This window comes from Podarcis liolepis, assembly GCF_965112155.1.
Source record: "Podarcis liolepis genome assembly, chromosome: 14".
NCBI classification, from domain to species: domain Eukaryota; kingdom Metazoa; phylum Chordata; class Lepidosauria; order Squamata; family Lacertidae; genus Podarcis; species Podarcis liolepis.
Window position 1 is genome coordinate 41,446,408 of NC_139569.1, and position 21,521 is coordinate 41,467,928.

The 21,521-nt window shown below is 47.8% G+C and overlaps 1 protein-coding gene and 1 long non-coding RNA gene across 25 annotated transcripts in view; one reads left to right on the top strand and one right to left on the bottom strand.

Annotated features, from left to right (window-relative positions):
• Positions 1 to 374: 374 nt before the first annotated feature.
• SEMA6D (semaphorin 6D) overlaps positions 375 to 21,521 on the bottom strand; it is a 441,595-nt gene continuing 420,448 nt past the window's right edge. For 14 of the 24 annotated variants that reach the window (XM_083475637.1, XM_083475638.1, XM_083475625.1 and 11 more), the window contains 2 exons: positions 15,470 to 15,637; positions 375 to 4,876 (listed from right to left, as the gene is read on the bottom strand). In XM_083475637.1, the coding sequence (XP_083331763.1) occupies positions 3,570 to 4,876; positions 15,470 to 15,637 (1,475 nt within the window). In that variant the 3' untranslated portion in view covers positions 375 to 3,569. The remainder of the gene's footprint in view (positions 4,877 to 15,469; positions 15,638 to 21,521) is intronic. The other 10 variants (XM_083475634.1, XM_083475628.1, XM_083475630.1 and 7 more) reach the window with 1 other exon arrangement.
• Positions 378 to 13,099, top strand: LOC310693725. Its single transcript, XR_014519367.1, has 2 exons — positions 378 to 5,346; positions 11,887 to 13,099. It is a non-coding gene; the product is annotated as an uncharacterized lncRNA (long non-coding RNA).

Genomic DNA, 21,521 nt, shown 5'->3' on the forward strand with positions numbered 1-21,521 from the left:
ATCAGGTATGAACAGTGAAAAGACACAGAGGTAAATGCAGTTGCCCATCTTGAAACTTCAGAAACAGGGTTAAAAGACTAGCATGTGTAGGTTGTATGTGCAAGTCCTAGGAAAATAACAGCAAGCTGCACTAAAAGACGTAATGCCACCAATTCAGTGGGTTCTTGGAGAGGGCAGGTGCTATGTTGTATGAAATGAACTCCTCCTCCCAGCATGGATGGCTTTACTTGCTTCAATAGATGGGTCCTGACCAGAGGGCATTGGCAATGGGCTTCAGCTACCTATGTGCAGTTTCCCATTCATTCCCAAAAGCTTAGCATAGGGATTGGGTTATGCTCACTGCTTCTAAACGTATAATCAAGTGAGATGCTTGCTACTTTTGAATAGTTTATTTTGACTTTACATGCGGTGTTAAAAACCCAAAAGGACGTATTATTTACACATCCACAATACAAGTTTACAAGATATCTATACATGTTAAAGTACTCTATAGACCATATAGAGCAGCTTTCATTTTTTTAGGGTTACTTTTATAAGCTGTACCATTAAAAAAGATACAATCTGCATTTACCTTTGCACAAATGGATAAAGCATGTTTTTTTATTTATTTTTTAATTAAAAAAAAACAAACCCCAACCCAAAGCCCAACAAAAATTATAAATTAACAGAATAAAGACTATGTTGAATGTTAAAAAGATTTCAACATAAATACTGAGCGAACTCACATTACCATCTAACAAGGCAGCACAATGTTACAGAAAGTTATTTGGGTTCACATAACATTTATGTTTCCGTTTCACACAAGTATGTATTATTCATTACTATTTGTAAAGTGAAGTCAATTCTTTTTTTTGTCATTTGATTCTCATTTTAAAATTATTAGTTGCAAGAGTGAAAATATTTTTAGGTGGGGGGAAAACGATCCTAAGTATTTTTGGAGGGGGAAGTAAAGGTCTTCAATGGTCAACATACAAAATGGAAAAGGGAGAATAATTCTATATATTCAGGAACAAGGATCCCTTTTATTTGAGACAGAGAGAGATGGAGATATTTTCTTTCCCCCCTTAACATGAAATAGAAGCCAGTGTTTTGGATGGAAGGTACTTGTCCTATCAGCTCACGACTATCCCCCTGTGTGGGCTATACGCTGATGGCAACGTTCAGCAAACAAGTACTAGGGCATCATTTGCAAGCTAAGATCACCATCTGTGATGAACATCAGCTGCAAACACGTACCACAGCAGCCCAGTAAGAAGCGTGCTCAGCTTTAGCAGGTGTTCCATTACCCCAGAAACCTCATATGATTTCACATTATAACTGTTTGATCCTTAAGCTAGTTAGGGGTGGGATGTTTAGCGCGAAAAAGGTTGATTTAATGCTGCTGTCTCCTCAGCTTAGAGGTTGCCTTTTCATTGTTAATTAATTGTTCTTGTGGGGATATCCCCCCCCCCTCTTTCTTTCATCTTTTCGGATACTGTTGAGAGAACTTACAGCTGGCATGTGGGGAATTGTGATGTGCTGTTACCGAGAACACTTGACAGGGGTTTAGTGTAGGGTTTTCTTTTTAAAAAAGGAAAGAAAATCATTTTCATGAATAAGGCACAAAATGCACAGATCCAGGTAAACACACAGAATATTTACAGAATATTGTCATTACCGGCATGACTATGGAGAAACCACAAGCTAAACAAATTGATTGCACTACTGTCAATTTTTTCTTGGGCGGATCCTGCCAAGCCTTACTGATTTATCTTCATTTCTGTTGGAAAGGGCTAGAAAATAATATTAATAATGTGAACATCTTATTCCACATTTCTCTTCTGTCTTTTCTTTTGTAGAAAAGGGACATGGCTCACATATGCCTCACAAGTAAACATTTCAGAGTGAGGAGGGCCACGCTATGATGGTGTAAACCAGCCTTCCTCCACCTGGTGCTCTCCAGATGTTCTGGTCTGCAAGTCCCATCAGCCCCAGCCAGCACGGCTGTGTTGTCCTCCAAAACATCCAGAGGACACCAGCGTAGGAGAGGCTGGTGTAAGCACTTGCCATGGATGTAGGCAGTAGTAGTTCCTCTTATCTCACATTGGGCTAAGCAAATATACATGCCATAGGTTTGCTCCTCAATTCCTTGTTCGCTAAATACAGGTGGGTACATGAACTTGTTGGGGGCCAATGAAGCAATTCTTTGCATCTGGAAAATATTTCCTTTTTTCTCTTAGGGTCTTTTCTACTTGGGAATGTCGCGTTTCCCCCTTTCGTTGCCCTTCTCATTCCCCCTGCCTTTCTTTATTTTGTCTCGGTTTGGGGGAAGGCGGTGTTTAAAAACAAACAAATGAACTGCTTTTTGAACCAGGGAGTCTGACCATAATGGAAACTTTGTTCTGGATGAAGAACAGTTAGAAGTTCTAAAGTTTGCATTCAGGTTGGGAAGTCAGGTGGACTGAAAGACCAGCTGAGCACTGGAGATGGGGGAGAAACCAATTTGGTTCACATTTTCATGTTAACCTACCTTAATTTGTGCTTCCCGAAGCACCATGCAAGCCCTTTGGAATTTGCATTTCGCTGAAGTAAAAATTTCCAAACTGCTGCAGAAATTGGGCAAACTGAATATCAGAAAAACGAGAAACCAAAATGGACTGATCTAACCATCCTTACTGCCGTGGACCTCTATTAATGCTACACTTGGAATTTAGACATCTGACTCTATAGCAGCATAATTTAGAATGAGCACATTTGCACCATTTCACATAGTAACCAGTTCTGCCCAGGGCAGAAATCTGACAGCACAAAGCTTCCCACATGAGATCCGCTGTACACCTCATGCAATCCAAAATAATCTGAACCAGAGCCATCTGTCTGTTTAGTCAAACTCAAATGTAAACGTTTCTGTAACTTAAAAGATGCAATGAGATTGAATACCTCCTAGCTTTGTGCGCACACTCACACCCTCACACACAAACACCTTTATTCTCATCATAAACAAAAATGTCATCCTTTGGAGGAAAAGAAAAATGCTACAGTTGGACGAGAGACCAAAGTTCAGCAAGTTGCTTATTAACCAACATACTTGTTGAGACATTATCATTTGCTGACATTTGTGCAAGAGGCAAGGCAAATGCATACATATTAAAATGTTCACATTTCATGGGAAGACCACACATTATGGCAGTCTAAAAATGAACCCCATTTTATTGTTATCGTTATTATTATTATTATTATCTTCAAGTATTTTTGCTCGCAGATCTTTTCCCCCTCCCCCTTTCCTCCCCAAGTACTTTCGCTCAGGTAGTTCCCCCTCCCATTGTGCTACATTTCTCCTCTGCTCCAAACAAAAGAAACGTGAAGGGCCAGCACCTTCCTTTGTTATAATCTGTTGAGCAAGCTGAGCCTTGCTTTAAGCCAGGTGTGTGGCAAAAGCCCAGATGTTGCTGGAGTAAGAACAGGTTCTTTGGCGGCTTGTTCATTCTCTCTCTCTCTCCGTGTGTGTGTGTTTCTCATGACAAGCGAGTCACTGTCTTATCGTCTGTCCTGCAACATCATGCCACACCTCTTGACAGAATACGCAAGTCTCAGTAGCTGTATTTGTTCAGTGGTCTGACTGAAGGCGTCTGGGGAGCGAACGAGGGTTTGGGCGGCACGTCTGGTTTGAGGGAGGGCGTCCTCTTTATCCCTGTCCGAGGGAGCGTTCCATTGCTCGTGTAACTGCTTTGCCTAGACAAGGAAGGCTGTAGATGGACACTCACTGGTGCCCCTTGCATGTAGTCCATCTTGGAGCCTCCTCCGGGAGGTATGTATCCCCCGCGGTTAATACTAGGCTGCCGCGACAGCAGCACGCCATTGGGCGAGTTTAAGTTTTTAGGGAGGGCTGATATAGAATGCCGCTGCGATGAATTTTTGTGGTAGCCCCTCTGTCTTTCCAAAGAGGTCATGGGTACTGCCGGCGTGGTAGGGACGTCCACCCGTTTTGTCGGACTGTTTCGCGGAAGGGTGGATGGAGGAGAATACAAAGAGGCTTCCCTGTTGGGAACTTTAGGCGGGATCTCAGTCATGTTTCCCATGGGATCCAGCATTAAAGTTTGGTGAGCCACCTGGAGGTCTCCCATAATGGCTTTGGGGTTGCTAGGCATTTCGTTCAAATGTTTCAGGAAATCGTTCAAGGTGTTCCTGGAATCCACAGACCTCCTGTGGTCTCTCTTGCCCGATGACTTTGAGTGCGGGTGCTCCATGTTCTGCATCTTCTTGTCTGCTTTGTGTGCGTTGGAATTTGAGAAGGACATGTTGTAGTCATGGGTGGCATTTGGAAGAACAATAGCGCTGGGGATGTGTCCGTGACTTAGAGGAGAATGAGGTGGAGGACTGGACGGGAAAAACTGAGGGCTCTTCAGAGGAGTTTCTTTTCTAGAAGCACTGAGGTTGTTCTGTGCTTTGTCCATCTGACTTTTCATAGACTGCAAAGTCTTTTGCTGCAGCACCGGCGTGGATTCTGGTGTTGGAAGAGCTGCCAGTTCTGGCGGTTGTCCTCTATGGTCCACCATCATCATGGACTTTGTGTCGGCCGTTGGCGGCATCTCTTTTCTGCTTGTTAACAAGTTTGAATACAGCTTGGGAGAATCGATATTCTGTTGATACTCCTTGACTGGGCTATCGAAGAGGCCGTTCAGCTTGGCAAAACTCCCGCTCGAGTCCGTACAGGACTGAGCTGACTCTGCGTCTTTGTGTATCTTCCTGGACTTTCTCACAAACATATCCCGGTAACAGTAAACAGCCACGCCTGCAATAAAGGCTCCCAGCAGAAAGGCGGCAAAGACGCATGTGATCAGGACATTCATGTGCACCATTTGGTTAGAATCTCCTGACTGGACTTCCCACCTGACACCTACAACAAACACATGTGGTATGGAGAGATTAGAGCGTGTTTTATTCTGCATGACCGTAAAACAAAGCTTGCTTATCTTAAGCTGCAGTACTAACCAGACATAACAGAAACCTAGCACCACTGCACTTGAGAGAGAGAGATTTGCACAGTAGGGGTAGGAATCACGTCTTCTGACATGGATATCCTCCTCAGGGAGTCATTAGTGGTGTATATATACATATACCAACAGATGTTTTTAAGTGCTAAGTGGTTTCTGATGTATTTAATTCAGGTGGAGACTAAAAACATAGCGGGCACAATCCAGCACAATTTCTATTTATTTTAATGGGAGAAAGTTGAAGCACGTTCATAACTCTCACATTAACCCTAACCTTAACCCCTAATCCTAACCTGAAATTGTTTGAAGTTGGCAATGATTGCACCCCATGTACGAAACAGTCCTCACTGAAATCTGAACATGTTTAGAGTTGGTGTCAGGGGCTGCCTCAGGTCTCAGCTCACAAAAGACCAACGCCAAGCTCTTCTTATATACAGGGATGTTTATTGCAGTTCATTATAGATTCCACAACCGAGGCGTGCAGCCCCGTGTCTTTAACGTCAGACGTTTGAAGTCCCCTCTGACTCGCTCCCTCCCCTGCACCAACTTAAGAGGCTTGTGCTAGACCACCTCTTCCTGTCTTTCCTTTTCCGCAGGGTCTTTCTGCCCCCCTGGGTTCCTTCCCTCCTGCTCTCTCCTGAAGCGGATTCCTGAGATGCCTGTTCCCCCCTCCTTCGTGCTTTGGGGCTGGGCTCCTCCTCCGGGCTTTCTTCATTTCCGCGCGCCTCCACATTTGAACTTGGCGCGCGCTCGCTACCCCTGACCTTCCTTTTGACACTGACACTACTCCCTGTACTACTCTCCCCCTCTTCCGGCAGGACGTTCTCCCCAGATCTCCTTCCCCTGTCTCTTTCCTGCTCCGCTCCGTGTGTCACACTGGGAACCCCCCTCTCTTCCCTTCGTTCCTGCTGGGAAGTCGGCCCCGATCTCCCACTCCCGCTCGGGGTTTCCCTGCTGCTTCCCTGCTCCTGGCAGGTCCCCCCTGTGACCCCCCTTGTCCTGACTAGGGGCGCCCCCTCCTGAGAATCCTCCGATTCACTTGAGAGACTCATGGAAGATCTCAAGTCATTGTCCTCCTCTTCCTCACTGTCCTGGGATTCTTCCTCGTCGCTCTCCGTCTCCTCCCTCACCTGTGTCTCTGTCTCTGAACCCCTGACATCCATCCCCCCCTCGAAGCCCCCCCTTCCCCCCTCCCGCTGCTCGGGCGCAGGTTCCGGGGGCTCCGTCGTTGCGGAGGTCGCTGCCGGACACAGGTCGTCGACGTCGATCTCCTCTGCTTCCAGTTCATTGTTTGTGTACTCGAACCCATTGTCCTCTCCCAACATGTTCACGTCCTCCCCTCCCCCTGTTGCCTGGGTGGGGTCTGCTTGCCAAGGACCCACCCGCCACCTCATGCGCCAGTCCTCTTCTGGTTGATCGTCCCACCAGTAAGAAGGGTCGGTGTCCACCCCCGAACACGATCCCCTTGGAGGGCTCGACTCTGGCGTCGTCTCCTCTGCGGAGGAGAACCCTCGGAAGGTGCTGGCGGAAAGTGTGGGCGTAAAAAGCCAATCGTCGAAAAACTGTGCTGGCATGGGCCTGTGTGGGAAAAGGGCATGGAACTCGTCCTTGAGGAGGGGTTCGTCCAAAGCGTAGTCTGGCACCCAACTGTTGGTGCTGGCCGGGGCGCCCTCCCTGGCGAGAAAATATTCTACTCCCTCTTCCCCCCATCTCGAGTCCAGAATCTCTGTGACCTCGTTGACTGGTTCGTCCTTAGGTGACCTCCCCCTCTTGGGCGACTCCCTGCTTGGTTCTGGTGCCGTCCCTGACTCCTGAAATCTGTGTGGGGCCTTGTAGGGGGTGAGCATCGACCTATGAAAGACCGGGTGCATTCTGGAACCCTCGGGGAGGGTCAATCGAAACGCTACGGGATTGATCCTGGCCTCAACTTGGTACGGCCCTAGTTGCCTGTGTCCTAGCTTCTTTTTAGCTAACGACTTGGCCGGCACCGCTTGGGCCGCTAACCATACCCAGTCTCCCACCTGGATGTCTTCCCCCTCCCTCCTGTGTTTGTCGGCCTGCACCTTATAGGCTTGTTTAGCTAGCTCTAAATGTCTCCGTAGCTCGTCGTGCACCTCTTGCAATTCTGCTGCGAAATGGTCGGCTTCCTGTGGCTCCCCCTCCCCCGTCGTTACGAGCCCCGGGAAGGTTCTGGGATGCCTTCCATTGTTAGCAAAGAACGGCGTCACCCCTGTAGACGCGTGCTTCGTGTTGTTGTAGGCAAACTCAGCCATCGGCAGGTAATCCACCCAAGCCGCGGGTCGCTGATTGGCGTAACATCTCAGGTACTGCTGCATGATCGCGTTGACCCTCTCTGCTTGGCCGTTGGTCTGCGGATGTCTCGCCGACGACAGGTTGATTTTGACGTGCAGGATCCCTAGGAGCTTCCGCCAGAAACTGGACACAAACTGGCGCCCCCTGTCAGACAGAATGGACCGTGGCAAGCCATGCACCTTGAACACGTGGTCGATGAACAGTTTGGCTGTCTGCTCCGCTGTCGCCACCTTCGCACAAGGAATGAAATGCGCCATCTTGGTGAACAGGTCTACAACCACAAGCACCGCCGTCTTGCCTCGCGAACTGGGCAGATCAGTGACAAAGTCCAGCGCCACCCTCTCCCACGGTTGCAGTGGCGTTTCCAGTGGTTCCAGCAGTCCCGCTGGCTTCTGGTGCACTGGCTTGGACCTCTGGCACGTGTCACACCTGGCGACGTACTCCGCGACCTCCCCTCGCATCTGGGGCCACCAAAAGTCTCTGGCCACTAATTCTGTCGTCTTTTCCTTGCCGAAGTGGCCAGCGCTGGGTGCGTCGTGCAACTGCTGCAGAACTTTCGCGCGGAGATCGTCTCCCGGAATGTAGAGAGCACCTTTACGGGTCAGCAGGCCGTCGCGTATCTGGAACTCGTCGTCCTTCGCTGTGCCCCTCCGCACCTCTTCCATCTTGGACTGTGCGAATGGATCCGCCTGCAACGCGTGACGCACCGCCTCCAGGTCCACGGCGGCTGAAGCGCACGCCCACGCCTGCGGTGCAAAAATGTGCTTGGCTGCCACCGGTGCCGCTGCCTCGAGATACTGCGGTTTCCTGGAGAGCGCATCTGCTATGACATTGTTGTCGCCTGGGATGTACTCTATCCTGAAATCGAAATCCGCAAAGAACTCTGCCCAGCGTATGTGCCTCTGGCTCTGTAGCTTCGCCGTGCGCCAGTACTCTAGGTTCTTGTGGTCCGTGCGGACCTGCACGGTGTGCTTGGCTCCGATGAGAAAGTGCCTCCACGCCTTGAAAGCTGCGTGGATGGCCAGCAACTCCCTGTCCCAAATGGTGTAGTTCTGCTCCGACTTGCTGAGCTTCCGGGAGTAGAAAGCACAGGGCCTCCAGTTTCCCTGCGGGTCTTCCTGTAAGAGGACGGCCCCCACCGCTCTGTCAGATGCGTCAGTCTCCACCCTCATGGGCCTGCCAGGATTCACGTGTAGCAGCTGTCCTTCGGACGCGAAGAGACTCTTAAGTCTCCTGAAGGACTGCTCCGCTTGGTCCGTCCAGGTGAACTTCTTCTTCTTGGAGCTGAGAGTGTCCGTGATAGCTGCCGTCTCCTTGGCGAAACCCTTGATGAACTTGCGGTAAAAGTTGGCGAAGCCGACGAACCTCTGGACCTCTTTCCTATTTCGCGGGCTCTTCCAGTCCAACACCGCGCGGACCTTGGCACTGTCCATGGCTAGTCCCCTGTCGGACAGCCTATAGCCCAGAAAATCCACCTCCGTCACGTCGAATTGGCACTTCTCCAACTTGGCGTAGAGCCTGTGCTCCCGTAGCCTCTGCAGGACCTCCTTCACGTCGCTCTCGTGAGCCTCCGGCGATTCTGAGAAGATCAGAATGTCGTCGAGGAAACATACGCACTTCTTGTAGAGGAGTCCCGCCAGCACATGATGCATAAAAGCTTGGAAAAAGTGGGAGCCATTTTGGAGACCAAACGGCATAACTCTGTATTCGTAGGTGCCCAACGGCGTGAACATGGCCGTCTTCCACTCATCACCCTCTCGCACACGTATGAGATTGTAAGCTCCGCGGAGATCCAACTTGGTGAAGATCTTCCCTTTCCGCACCGTCGCGAGCAGGTCGTCGATCTTGGGCATGGGAAAGGCCGCGGGCTTTGTTTTTGAGTTTATGAATCTGAAGTCTACGATGAGCCTCTTTTGGGGCGTGTCCTTCTTCTTCACAAAAAACACAGGACTGCCCCCTACAGCCTTCGATTCTCGGATGAATCCCCGCTGCAGATTGTGGTCTATGAATTCCCGGAGCTCCTGCAGCTCCTCCTCGGACATGGAATACAGCTTCACAGGCGGCAGTGTTGTCCCTGGCAAGAGGTCAATAGCGCAATCGTAGGGCCGGTGAGGTGGCAATTGGTCAGCCTCCTTTTCGCAGAAAACCTCCAAAAACCCCTTGTACTTGAGGGGTACTGCTTGCGCCATGCTGAGACGTAGCTGCTGCCCCTCCTCTTGGCCCTCCTCCTCCTGACCGGTCTGGATGCAATGCTGCGCGCAATAGGACGAGCCGAAGGTGAGCTGCCGCTGGTACCACGCCATGGTCGGGCTGTGCCTATCCAGCCAACTCATGCCTAACACTATAGGCGTGTCTGACAGGCGGGTGACGTTGAAACTGATGACTTCTCGGTGATTGCCAATCTGCATCACCATGGGCGGCGTCTGTTGTACCACTTGCCCCCCCAGCAGTTTCCTGCCATCCACTGTGACGACGTTCAATGGCAGCGTGGCTGGCAGAAGCTCTATGCGATGCTGCTTGACGAACTGCACCCCCACGAAGTCTGCGTTGCTCCCACTGTCAATTGTGATGGGGACCTCCAGGGTGCGTCCATTAGGTAGCTGGAGGGTTGCAGTGAGCTGCACTACAGGTTTGGGTGGCAGGGGGTCTGTAGGCTGCAAAAGCGCTGGGGACTGCTCTACTGACTTGCCTGGCTGTGCCCCAACATTGCTGATTCCAGCCAGGCATTGTCGTTTCCCTGAAACAGCTCTTCATGCTGTGCTGCTGCATTTACTGTTGCCAAGGCTGCAGTGTGCTGCCGGAGCCTCTGGGGACACTCTTTCGCCATGTGCGTTGCACAGTCACAGATGTAACACTTTCTGTTCCCTCTAGGAGGCTTCTTCTTGACTGTTCCAGACGCTGGGGCTCCGGCCACTGACTGAGCCTTAGCACTCCCCAGTTCCATAGGCTCCTCCCCTGGCTGCAGCTGAGGGGAGAGACGCGGACGTCCTGGATCTCTGGGAAAGAAAGGAGGCACTCTGGGCGGTGCGTGAAGCTGGCTACCCCCCTCATTGCGCCAAGGGCGTTCTTCCTGGCGCACTCCAATGGCAAGCGCTCGCTGCACCACGTCTGCCAGGGTTTTAGGTCTGTCCCCCCTAGCCAACTCGTCCTTCACAGGGCCAGATAGCCCCTCCCAAAATAAGTCTCTGACAGCCAAAGAATCCTTCTCCCAGCGCAGCACATTCAGCAAGGCGAAGAAGCGAGCATGATACTGACGTACGGAAGCCTTGCCCTGCCTTAAACCATGGATTTGATGGCGTGCCACATCCACATCCACACTAGACTGGAAGCAAGCGTCCATGCATTTGATAAATTCATCAGAGTCCCTTCGAGCAGGACAATCCTCACGCCACAGATTGCGCAACCAAGCCCTCGCTTCCCCATGCAAGTGGGACACAATGAACCCCACTTTCTCTTCCTCATCTTTAAAGTCGTCGCGAAGCAAGTGCAACGCATATTCTACGTCTGCTTTAAAACTGGGGTATTGCTGCAGGTTCCCATCGAAGTGGGCTACCAAGTTGCCCCCTCTTCTGCCCAGTGCTACTCCAGCCGCTTTGGTCCCCGGGAACCCCACCTGGCATGCATGATCCCACCTGGCTTGCAGATCTTGGCACCGCTTTTCTGCCTCTTCCCCCTTCTTCTGGGAGACCACTACCTCAGTGGTAAGCCGGGAGACTGCGTTGCGTAGCTCAGCTATCTGCTGCTCCATACTCAGGGCTGCCAAACTTCGTGAGCTTTGCAAAAAAAAATTTTGCGTAGTTTTGGAGGGGACTTACTGTCAGGGGCTGCCTCAGGTCTCAGCTCACAAAAGACCAACGCCAAGCTCTTCTTATATACAGGGATGTTTATTGCAGTTCATTATAGATTCCACAACCGAGGCGTGCAGCCCCGTGTCTTTAACGTCAGACGTTTGAAGTCCCCTCTGACTCGCTCCCTCCCCTGCACCAACTTAAGAGGCTTGTGCTAGACCACCTCTTCCTGTCTTTCCTTTTCCGCAGGGTCTTTCTGCCCCCCTGGGTTCCTTCCCTCCTGCTCTCTCCTGAAGCGGATTCCTGAGATGCCTGTTCCCCCCTCCTTCGTGCTTTGGGGCTGGGCTCCTCCTCCGGGCTTTCTTCATTTCCGCGCGCCTCCACATTTGAACTTGGCGCGCGCTCGCTACCCCTGACCTTCCTTTTGACACTGACACTACTCCCTGTACTACTCTCCCCCTCTTCCGGCAGGACGTTCTCCCCAGATCTCCTTCCCCTGTCTCTTTCCTGCTCCGCTCCGTGTGTCACACTGGGAACCCCCCTCTCTTCCCTTCGTTCCTGCTGGGAAGTCGGCCCCGATCTCCCACTCCCGCTCGGGGTTTCCCTGCTGCTTCCCTGCTCCTGGCAGGTCCCCCCTGTGACCCCCCTTGTCCTGACTAGGGGCGCCCCCTCCTGAGAATCCTCCGATTCACTTGAGAGACTCATGGAAGATCTCAAGTCATTGTCCTCCTCTTCCTCACTGTCCTGGGATTCTTCCTCGTCGCTCTCCGTCTCCTCCCTCACCTGTGTCTCTGTCTCTGAACCCCTGACAGTTGGTCTCCACCATAATTTATCCTACATTTGATGTGTTATATTTTCCCCAATTTACACCACCAGCATCATGCATATACATTAATATGCAACATCTCTGTGATAATATGGATGTCTAATCCATTTGTCCATCATTTCAATCCAATGAAAGCGCTCCAGTTGTCCAGTTTGGTGGAGCAACCCCACAACACCAATACAGCCCCCCCCCCAATTTTGGAGATTTCCCCCTTCATTCTTAATGCAGGTTTTGCCCCCTGTGCCAAGATAAATATTTCTGCTGGGCTGTCTGATCAGAAGGATGTGAAATGATGGCATGGGCTTGCTGTAGCACTGTGCTGCAGTTTGGTCTTTCCACTCATCCTTTCTGGGCCCCTTGCTCTTAGCTAACTTATCAAAGCTGACCACAGGCATCAAGCAGGGCATGGCTGTTGGAGGAACCTTGCTGACCAGTTCACGTTGCCCTCTTAATAGGGGTATTGTTCTACAGTTGCACCCCTCTCTGACACCCGCTTGGCTCTTGGGATCAGGGGCCCTCTAGATGTTGTTGGACTCCCAACTATCATCAGCCCCAGCCAGCATGGTCAACAAACTGGAATGATGGGAGTTGTAGTCCAACATCTGGAGGGCTACATGGTCTCCACCTCTGCTCTGGATCTTATAGCTATTACAGGCACCTGCAGAGACCTGGTCGAGCTCTTACTTAGGTCTATCTATACTTCTGATAGGAGAGAGTGCACTGATATTGCCTACTCGTCCTTATAGCAGTGCCATGCTTTTCCTTGCTCCAGAAACCAAGGAAACTACAATATCAACAGCTGTTTGCCTTCCTTGTTCTGTCTGGCAGCTGGTTTTTATTTTATTTATGAAAGTATTCACGACCTGCCCTCTATCAAATTGATCTCAGGGCAGAGTATAAGAAGATATTTTAAACCACTGTTCAGTTAATAAGACAAAACAATGAACAATAAGCTTTAAAAAAAACCTCACAGGGTGGCTTATTGTTACACAGCAGAGTTAACAATTCCTAAATGACTGAGAAAATAGCCAACCTCTCTGCTACGCTGCCTTCCCAACTGCAGGCAAGAAGAGCCACCACAAGAGAGAAAAAGGAATGCTACCAGTTTGGAGAGGTCATTTTCTTTTGCAAATGGAAGCAAATCATAGTTATGGGGGTGAGCAGACAGCAGAACTACCTCTCTGCATGCCAGGAAGGCTCTTTTTCCATGGCTGCCTTTAATGGCTGTCCGTTCTAGATGCCATCACAAGCATAAGGAGACTTCCCTTGACAGGATGGCAATCTCTGACCTGCACCTCTGTGTCTATTAATCTGGAGAACTGGACTATATGAGTAGCATTACTACACTCTGCCAATCCAAATGCACACACTTTGTCCTGAAATATCCTTTTAAGACTCACAAATAGTAGCTGGTGTGGTATTAACATTAACGATTTCTGCTAGAAAATTGAGGTTAGAAGGTGCTACACTGCCAAGCTGCAATTAATAACTCGTGGAAGGATTTCTCTTTCAATTTCCTGCCCGACTCATGAATCAGAATCAAAAGCGAGATAGGATTATGCAAATATTGTGCAAAACTCTATAATGTGCAGATTTGCATTGTTAGAACTATGCTAATATTTTTACTCCCCCCTCCAAAATGAACGCTTTCTCACTTTGCTATTTTGCAAGTGGTATTCTCTGCAGCTTAAAAAAAGAAGTCAAGATTACCCACCCATTTTAAGGCCTAGACTTCAGTGAGTAATGAACTTTTGGAACAGAGCATCATTTAAAAACCATCCGGCTAATGAGAGGTATTAGTAGTTTTCATAATATAGAATGCATTAAATTTTGTACTAGAAGATCAAACAATAGTATTAAAAAAGGAAAAGAAAATCAAACTTGCACGTTAATATCAGAGCTTGCAGGTTTTTGTTTTTATTTAAAGCAACCACAGACATTGCACCGTTAAGAAGATGTTAGTTTGGCAGAATGCACCTAATTGTGTTATTCGGCACAGTGGGAAAGTTAAAACAAAGAAGAGTGTTATGTGTGGTTTGTGTGTGTGTTAAGAGGCAAGGCCTTTGAAGAGAGTTGAAAGGTTCAGGGTTATTGGTTTTAATGGCATTGTGCAGAAGAGGGGAAAGGAGGGGAAAGGCTGAGAAAGGCTTACTACAGAAAACGCTACCGAGCGTGACTGAGAGAGCGCGTGAGCAAATCCTGGCAAAAGCAGACTCGTTTTAAAGGACAACCAAGCGATAAGAAACACCTGAAGCAAATTACGAATGCGCTGCCACAATGGCCAAAAGGAAACCTGATACGTTTCGCTGAATACTTGAATGTGAAAGGTTTGCTTGAGAACTTATGACTTATTTTTTCTTTTTTTGAGAAAAGGATCATGCAGATATGTGCCATTTACTATGAGGTGTCCAGTTTGGGTATCCAGATAACAGAGGACGAGCCAGTTTGGATGAGAAGATGAGGGGCCTGTTCAGATGTGAAGCTCACTGGTGACCCAGGGCCCCCCACACTCTCTCATTTATTTTTCAGTTGTGAGGATGAAATGGGCTATTCCATTTTTATCTTCACAACAATCCTATGTGCTGGATTAGGCAGAGAGAGAGAGAGAGAGAGCGAACATCACTCAAAGGACTCAATAGTACAGCGTCCTTTTAATGGAGGCCTCTCCAATCTGTGTCCAACTGACACCTCATAATGCGGAAGCTGCTATTTGCAGGGATTTCCCCCTCCCCAACTTCCTCATGGATACACAGATCAAACAGACACAGTATATGAACCACTGCCTGATCTATGTACCTACGGTCAACCATGCAGTACCACACTGCCCTTTATGGAGTACATGATTCTTCTTACAGGGTGATGTTAACATGTGGAGTTGTTCTTAGCGGGAGAGATTTAGGAAACTCAAACTCCCACAGTTTTGAGGTGTATCTCACAGAAAGACACCTTAGCGCCGATAAAGGATGCAGCAGTTGGAAGGAAGCTGGTGCTGCAAGAGTTTTTGAGGGCCTTTTGTTAAAAGCCAGAATGCTCTCATTTCTGCTGTGGTGGATTAATGTGATTACTTTTGCAAAGCTGTGCTGCGGCGAGCCTTATGCGAGAGAGTAAAACTTCGACATTGTGGGCTAGCCAAAAGGAATATCGCAGACCCATAACAAAGTACACAAAAGGCAGTGTGGTGCAGGAGGACGCTTTTCCGGGAGTAAGCCCCATTGAACTCAATGGGATTTGATGCTCGGCTGACATGCGCTGTTGAGCATGCAATAAATGCGTATGCAAAACAAAATGCGTATGCCAACAAAATTTGGCTGGGGGTGAGAATAACAGGATGAGCAGGAGTTTTCAACAAAGTGTTCAACACAGTGATGCAAACTCTGTTTTGCTGCTCATCTTGTCTCCCCAATCCGCCCCCCTCCTCCCTGCTCCGTTGGCCAAAATGACACCTTTTTTATTACATACAAAGGATGATATTGCATGCACATTTTGATAAGAACAAGCGTTTGAATTTGAAACTGCTGAAGCTATCAGGTTTCCTTTCAACCGTAATAAAACCCCTGATTAGGCCTTACCCTTCGGGACCCCTGATAATGAATCAGAGTAATCAGAGGTGTTTGGGTCATCTTGGGCTACAAATTTCCGGGAGCCAGTCACTTTAGGTTTCCAGGAACCAATCACTTTGGGTGAGAAAACTGGGATACTTTCCACTGTGGTAACAGAAGTTGAGGGTAACGCCATGTCTGTGGTGGCAAACAGATTTTGCTTTTATTAATGTGCATTGCAGTCAGGTTCCTGCCCCCCACTCTATGGTGTGTGTGTGTCTTTTTTTATATGAAACCCTCAACAGTTAGTGACTTTGCACGATGACTGCTAAATTGTATTTGGAGAATAGGCTTAATAGGAGTTGCACGAGGAACAACGGCATTATACTGTGACTTGCTCTTTAAAATCAGATTTAAAGTCAGGGACAGGAAATGTATTGCGAATTATTGCCATTATTCAATGACTGTGGTGCTTAAATAAAATCAATAAGGAAGATGGAAAATGGAGGAGGGTGGGAAGGAGAATTTAGGAATGGAGGAAGCTGCCTTATTCTGTGTCAGGCTGGGTTTCTGATTCCCCCCCCCCTGTCAATTTATTATTATTACATTTATATACTGCCTTTCATCCGAAGATCAGAGGGCAGGTTACAGTATAAAAACACGTAACATAATAAAAAATAAAATCATAACCTCCCACTGCCCCCCCCAAGTTTAAAAGGTCATTGATTGTTTCGTTAGCCAAATGCCTGGGTAAAAAGGAATTTTTTTATCTTCATTACATATCTTTAGGCACCAGACAAGCCTCCCTGGGGAGAGCATTCCACATTTGGGGAGCCACCACAGAAAAGGCATTTGAAGAGCTAATCCCCATTACCTAACACATTTATGATGGGGGGGAGTCATTCTAAACTGAGTGTCTTGCTTTGCATCCAGCTACTGGAATCAATTTAGCAATTTGACATAGATTTATATACTATGCACACAATCCTCTGGGTGCAGAATTGAGACAAGACAGTACGGAATGCTTGTAATACATTTATTGTGACTTTATTTCCCATACTTCTCTCTGTGTGTGTTTAAGACACTTTGACTAGAAGCAATATACCGTATTTTTCGCTCTATAGGACGCACATTTTCCCCTCCCAAAATTAAGGGGAAATGTGTGTGCGTCCTATAGAGCGAATGCAGGCTGCGCCGCTAAGCCCAAAGCCAGAACAGGAAGACAGAGCACTGCAGAGTGCTCTGTCTCGCTGCTCTAGCTTGGGGACGGCTGCGCGCAAACCTCTGCAGGGCAGCGGGGTGAAGGCACCCCGCTGTCCTGCAGAAGCTAGCAAGGCTGTTCCCAAGCCAGAACAGCACGACGGAGGGCTCCGTCTCGCTGCTCTAGCTTGGGGACGGCTGCGCGCAAACCTCTGCAGGGCAGCGGGGTGAAGGCACCCCACTGTCCTGCAGAAGCTAGCAAGGCTGTTCCCAAGCCAGAACAGTGAGACGGAGGGCTCCGTCTCGCTGCTCTAGCTTGGGGACGGATGCGCGCAAACCTCTGCAGGGCAGCAGGGCGCTGCGCTCCAAAGGCTTCAGGGATCTTTGAGGTTGGCGGTGGGGGAAAGCAGCGCTTCCCCCCACCGCCAGCCCCACAAACTCTGGTGAATGTACATTGAACACACCTTGTTTTAGAGGGGGAGAACAAGAAAATCCCCCCCCCCCTGTTCTCCCCCTCCTTCGGTCCGGTGCGTCCTATGGTCCGGTGCGTCCAATGGAGCGAAAAATACGGTATGTATAGAGAGGTAAGGAGCTCACAGACTTAAGAGTCCTCCTGACTGAGCAAAGGTCTCACTGAGATCTCCTCCCAGACCTTCTAGCGTGTGTAACATTTAGTGTTATGGCATCAATGAGGTCTAGCCTCTTGCAGTGCCAACAGGGCCTCTTCTAATGGGCCTTGGGAAGAATATGGCAGGTGTGGATGTTCTGGATATCTCACTTTCACTTGCAAAAAGGAAAAGGGAAAAAGGATTGTGCCTTGAGCTACAGCAATACCAGCTACTGTATAGCTACGGTGGATTCATAGCATTGGGTGTGAGCCTTTATCAGAAATAGCAAGGAAGCTTTCAGGCAATTGGTCTGTAATCATGAGGGCCAGGAGCTTGCTATAACTGGACAAAAGCAAAACTTGGTATTCGTAGCATTCTATAGCTCATATGCCACAATTCATGTTGACATCAGGGGTGGTGTCAATTTCTAAACCTCCTGTGCATATCTGCAGTGGAAAGCTTTGGGTGAACATGACTACAAATCCCTATTAATCGACAGTGTGGGAATCAAGTGCATCATGTCAACATTTAAAAGTAAACCTGATTTTTTTCTTCATCCATTCATGCACAGGCAGAAAGGGCACATTTTTCACACAAGGGAACTGCGACTTTCCTTCCTCCCCACCAGAATTAGTTTTTGGACAAACAAAATCCATCAAACACCATTCTTGTTTCATTACAGAAGTGCAAATAGCATCAAAGAATCGTCTGCTGTCAAACTTCCAGAAGCATTAAAAAGCATGTGGGAAAAAATTGTAATTGGCAGATAGAATTAAGGAAACATCAGAGGAGCGTACTCTGTACTGGATTGTGCTCTCATTGAAGTCCAACATGGAATTTTGCCTTTTGAAATAAAGAAAAAAGCAGCAGTCTAACCATTTAGGAGGAATTTGGGATGGAAATGCTAAAAAAAAACCCCGCCACCAGAAGGGAACTGATGCCCCTGTTACAAACAGGGCTTCAAAGCTTCTATTGGGAGATTCGACACAGATAAAAGAAAGTACAGTGGTACCTCTGGTTACATACGCTTCAGTTTACAGACTCCGCTAACCCAGAAATAGTACCTCGGGTTAAGAACTTTGCTTCAGGATGAGAACAGAAATCATGTTCCGGCACTACGGCAGCAGCGGGAGGCCCCATTAGCTAAAGTGGTGCCTAAGGTTAAGAACAGTTTCAGCTTAAGAACGGACCTCCAGAACGAATTAAGTACTTAACCTGAGGTACCACTGTACTGCTTCACACAGCACAAAGTTGAACTGTGGAACTCCCTCCCACAGGAGGCAGAGATTGCCTCCATCTTGGATGGCTTTAAAAGAGGATTAAACGAGTTCACGATTAGGTTATCAATGGCTATGCTTGACTTCACAGCTGGATGCAGTAATACTTCCGATTGTCAGTTGCTGGAAACTGCAGGAGGGGAAAGTGTGCTTGGGCTCTGCTTTCAGGTTTGCCACAAAGACCTTGTTGGCCACTGGTCTGATCCAGCAGACCCTTCTTAGGTTCATGTTCTGACACCTGCCTCCTTGATCATTTGCCTCCTGTGCTGCTCAGGAATTCTGGGAAACCAAAGCACTGGGAGGCTCTGAAAGGTTCAGTCTGCCATCTTGATTCAAAATGGTGTCCCATTGTATCCAAACATGGACAAGACCCCTGCTCCCAGGAACCTTTCAAATCACAGAATTGTAGAGTTGGAAGGGGACTCTGGTGATCATCTGGTTCCAACCCCCTGCAAGGCTTGCCCTGCAGACCAACCCCTTGAAACAGTCTGCCTTTTAAATTATCAAATTATCCAAAGCAAGTTGCATAATTTGGTTACAAGGTCTTAAGTCCAAATGCATAGTGAACAGACATGCCAACAACCCTTCAAACCTATATAACCCACTAATTGTAAGGGCCGGTCTTGCTTGAGAATTCTCAGAAACAAATTATTATTATTATTATTATTATTATTATTATTATTATTATTATTATTATTATTATTAATTATTATTATTACAGTGGTATATCGGGTTAAGTACTTAATTAGTTCAGGAGGTCCGTTCTTAACCTGATACTGTTCTTAACCTGAAGCACCACTTTAGCTAATGGGGCCTCCTGCTGCCACCGCGCCGCCAGAGCCCGATTTCTGTTCTTATCCTGAAGCAAAGTTCTTAACCTGAAGCACTATTTCTGGGTTAGCGGAGTGTGTAACCTGAAGCGTATGTAACCCGAGGTACCACTGTATTATGAATAATACTGAGATTATAAATGGGTAATGCACTCTGTCAGTTTCTAGGGCTGCCCCAACCCAGGCAACGATAAACCAGAATCTGGCCTTGGGAGCTGTGCTAATTAAGGCTTTTAAAGTCCAACATAGTTGGGAGCAGCAAGGCAAGGCTTCTCCTTCTGGGAACAAGAAGACACAGTCAAAGCACAGGGCAGGGCTGTTTGAAAGCTCTTTTACAAACAGTCCTGCCACTGCTTTTTGCATCTCAGGCACCATCATGCAAAATCTGGTGACCTTATCTTAAGATGCGTCCAAAATGTTGCAGTCCAGCATCTTGATGTAAAGCGGTGTCACAACAGTAGCCAAACATAGATGGGAAACCAGCTCCTCTCTCTTGGGAATCATTGTGTTAAGTTTGGCAGCGATATCTCAAGAGGTGTCTGAATGCATAGCGAGTGGACAGACAGACAGGTGGACAGACAAACCACAACTCAGCTATGTCAGGTATAAGAGCTAATGGTGATGATAATACAGAATACCTCCACATACAGAGACAGTGGGCAGCTAGCTAACCTTGGTGGGAAACTGAATGCTGGACTAAAAAGTAAGAGTCCCTCCTGGATCAGACCAAACACTGTTCCCATAGTGGCCAGTCAGATGTCTATGAGAAGCCAAAGTAGGAAAAGTGCTGTTCCTCTACCACTTGTGTCCTCCAACAACTTCTATTCAGAGATGTACTGCCTCTAATCCATACGATATAGCCATTATGATTAGTAGCCATTAATCCTCTCAGCCTCCATGGATTTGTTTAATTTGCTTTTAGAGCTGCCCAAGATGGCAACTATGTGGTGTGAAGAAATGTTCTGAGTATTCTACCACACCATTGGATGGTATTGAGTTCTACTATTTATTTGTCATAGTTTTACATATATCGCTCTATGTATACCTCAAAGTGGTCTCCATTAAAATATTGACTTTATTATTAATGTATAACACATATATTATAATATTTTGAGAGCGGAAGAAAAACTTCCCCTTCTACATTTTCTCCATAGTCTGGTCATATTACCCCTCTTACTCAGTGTAAGTTGCAACCTTTCTTTCCGCCCCCAAATGATAATCTGGACTGCACCTTTCCCAGATTTACAATATCCTACCTGAGATGTGGCAACTAGAACTGAACCAAAACATTTAAAGCCCTAAACGGCCTCGGTCCAGTATACCTGAAGGAGCGCCTCCACCTCCATCGTTCTGCCCGGACACTGAGGTCCAGCGCTGAGGGCCTTCTGGCGGTTCCCTCATTGCGAGAAGCAAAGCTACAGGGAACCAGGCAGAGGGCCTTCTCGGTAGTGGCACCCGCCCGGTGGAACGCCCTCCCACCAAATGTCAAAGAGAAAAATAACTACCAAACATCTGAAGGCAGCCCTGTTTAGGGAAGGCTTTCAATGTTTAATAGGTTATTGTATTTTAGTGTTCTGTTGGAAGCCACCCAGACTAGTTGGGGAAATGCAGCCAGATGGGTGGGGTATTATTATTATTATTATTATTATTATTATTAAATTGTGGCCACACCATAGTAAATTACAATGTGTAAAAGGCATTGTAATATTAGCAGTTTTATCTTTGATCCCTTTCCTAATGATCCAGGCAAGGAAATTATTTTTGTATTCAGTTTTTAATTCTAAGTTTACATATCTAACTGTGCGGTATATTACAACCACTTTCCTTACTGTTGTTACTTTCCCTACTCAGGTAAGATGCTGAGATTTCAGTAACAACACACAAAATCCCAGACCACCGATTTTTGGAACTGAACTCTATGTTTCAGTACCTAAACCAAGACACCTCTTGGAAAGCTATTGTGTAATTTCTCTTGCCGCATGAGAGCTGAGGGATCAGAGTTTAGGAGGGGGGAAATCCATATGTAGGCAATTGAAATAGTATTGCAGACATGAAAAGCCTATTGTAAGTTTGCCTGTTGTTTGGAGAATGGTTGGGTTTCCTCCGTAAAGGAAGCACAAAGACAAGTCCTGTGATGCAAGCGAGTGGGAGGGGGAAACCCCCCCCC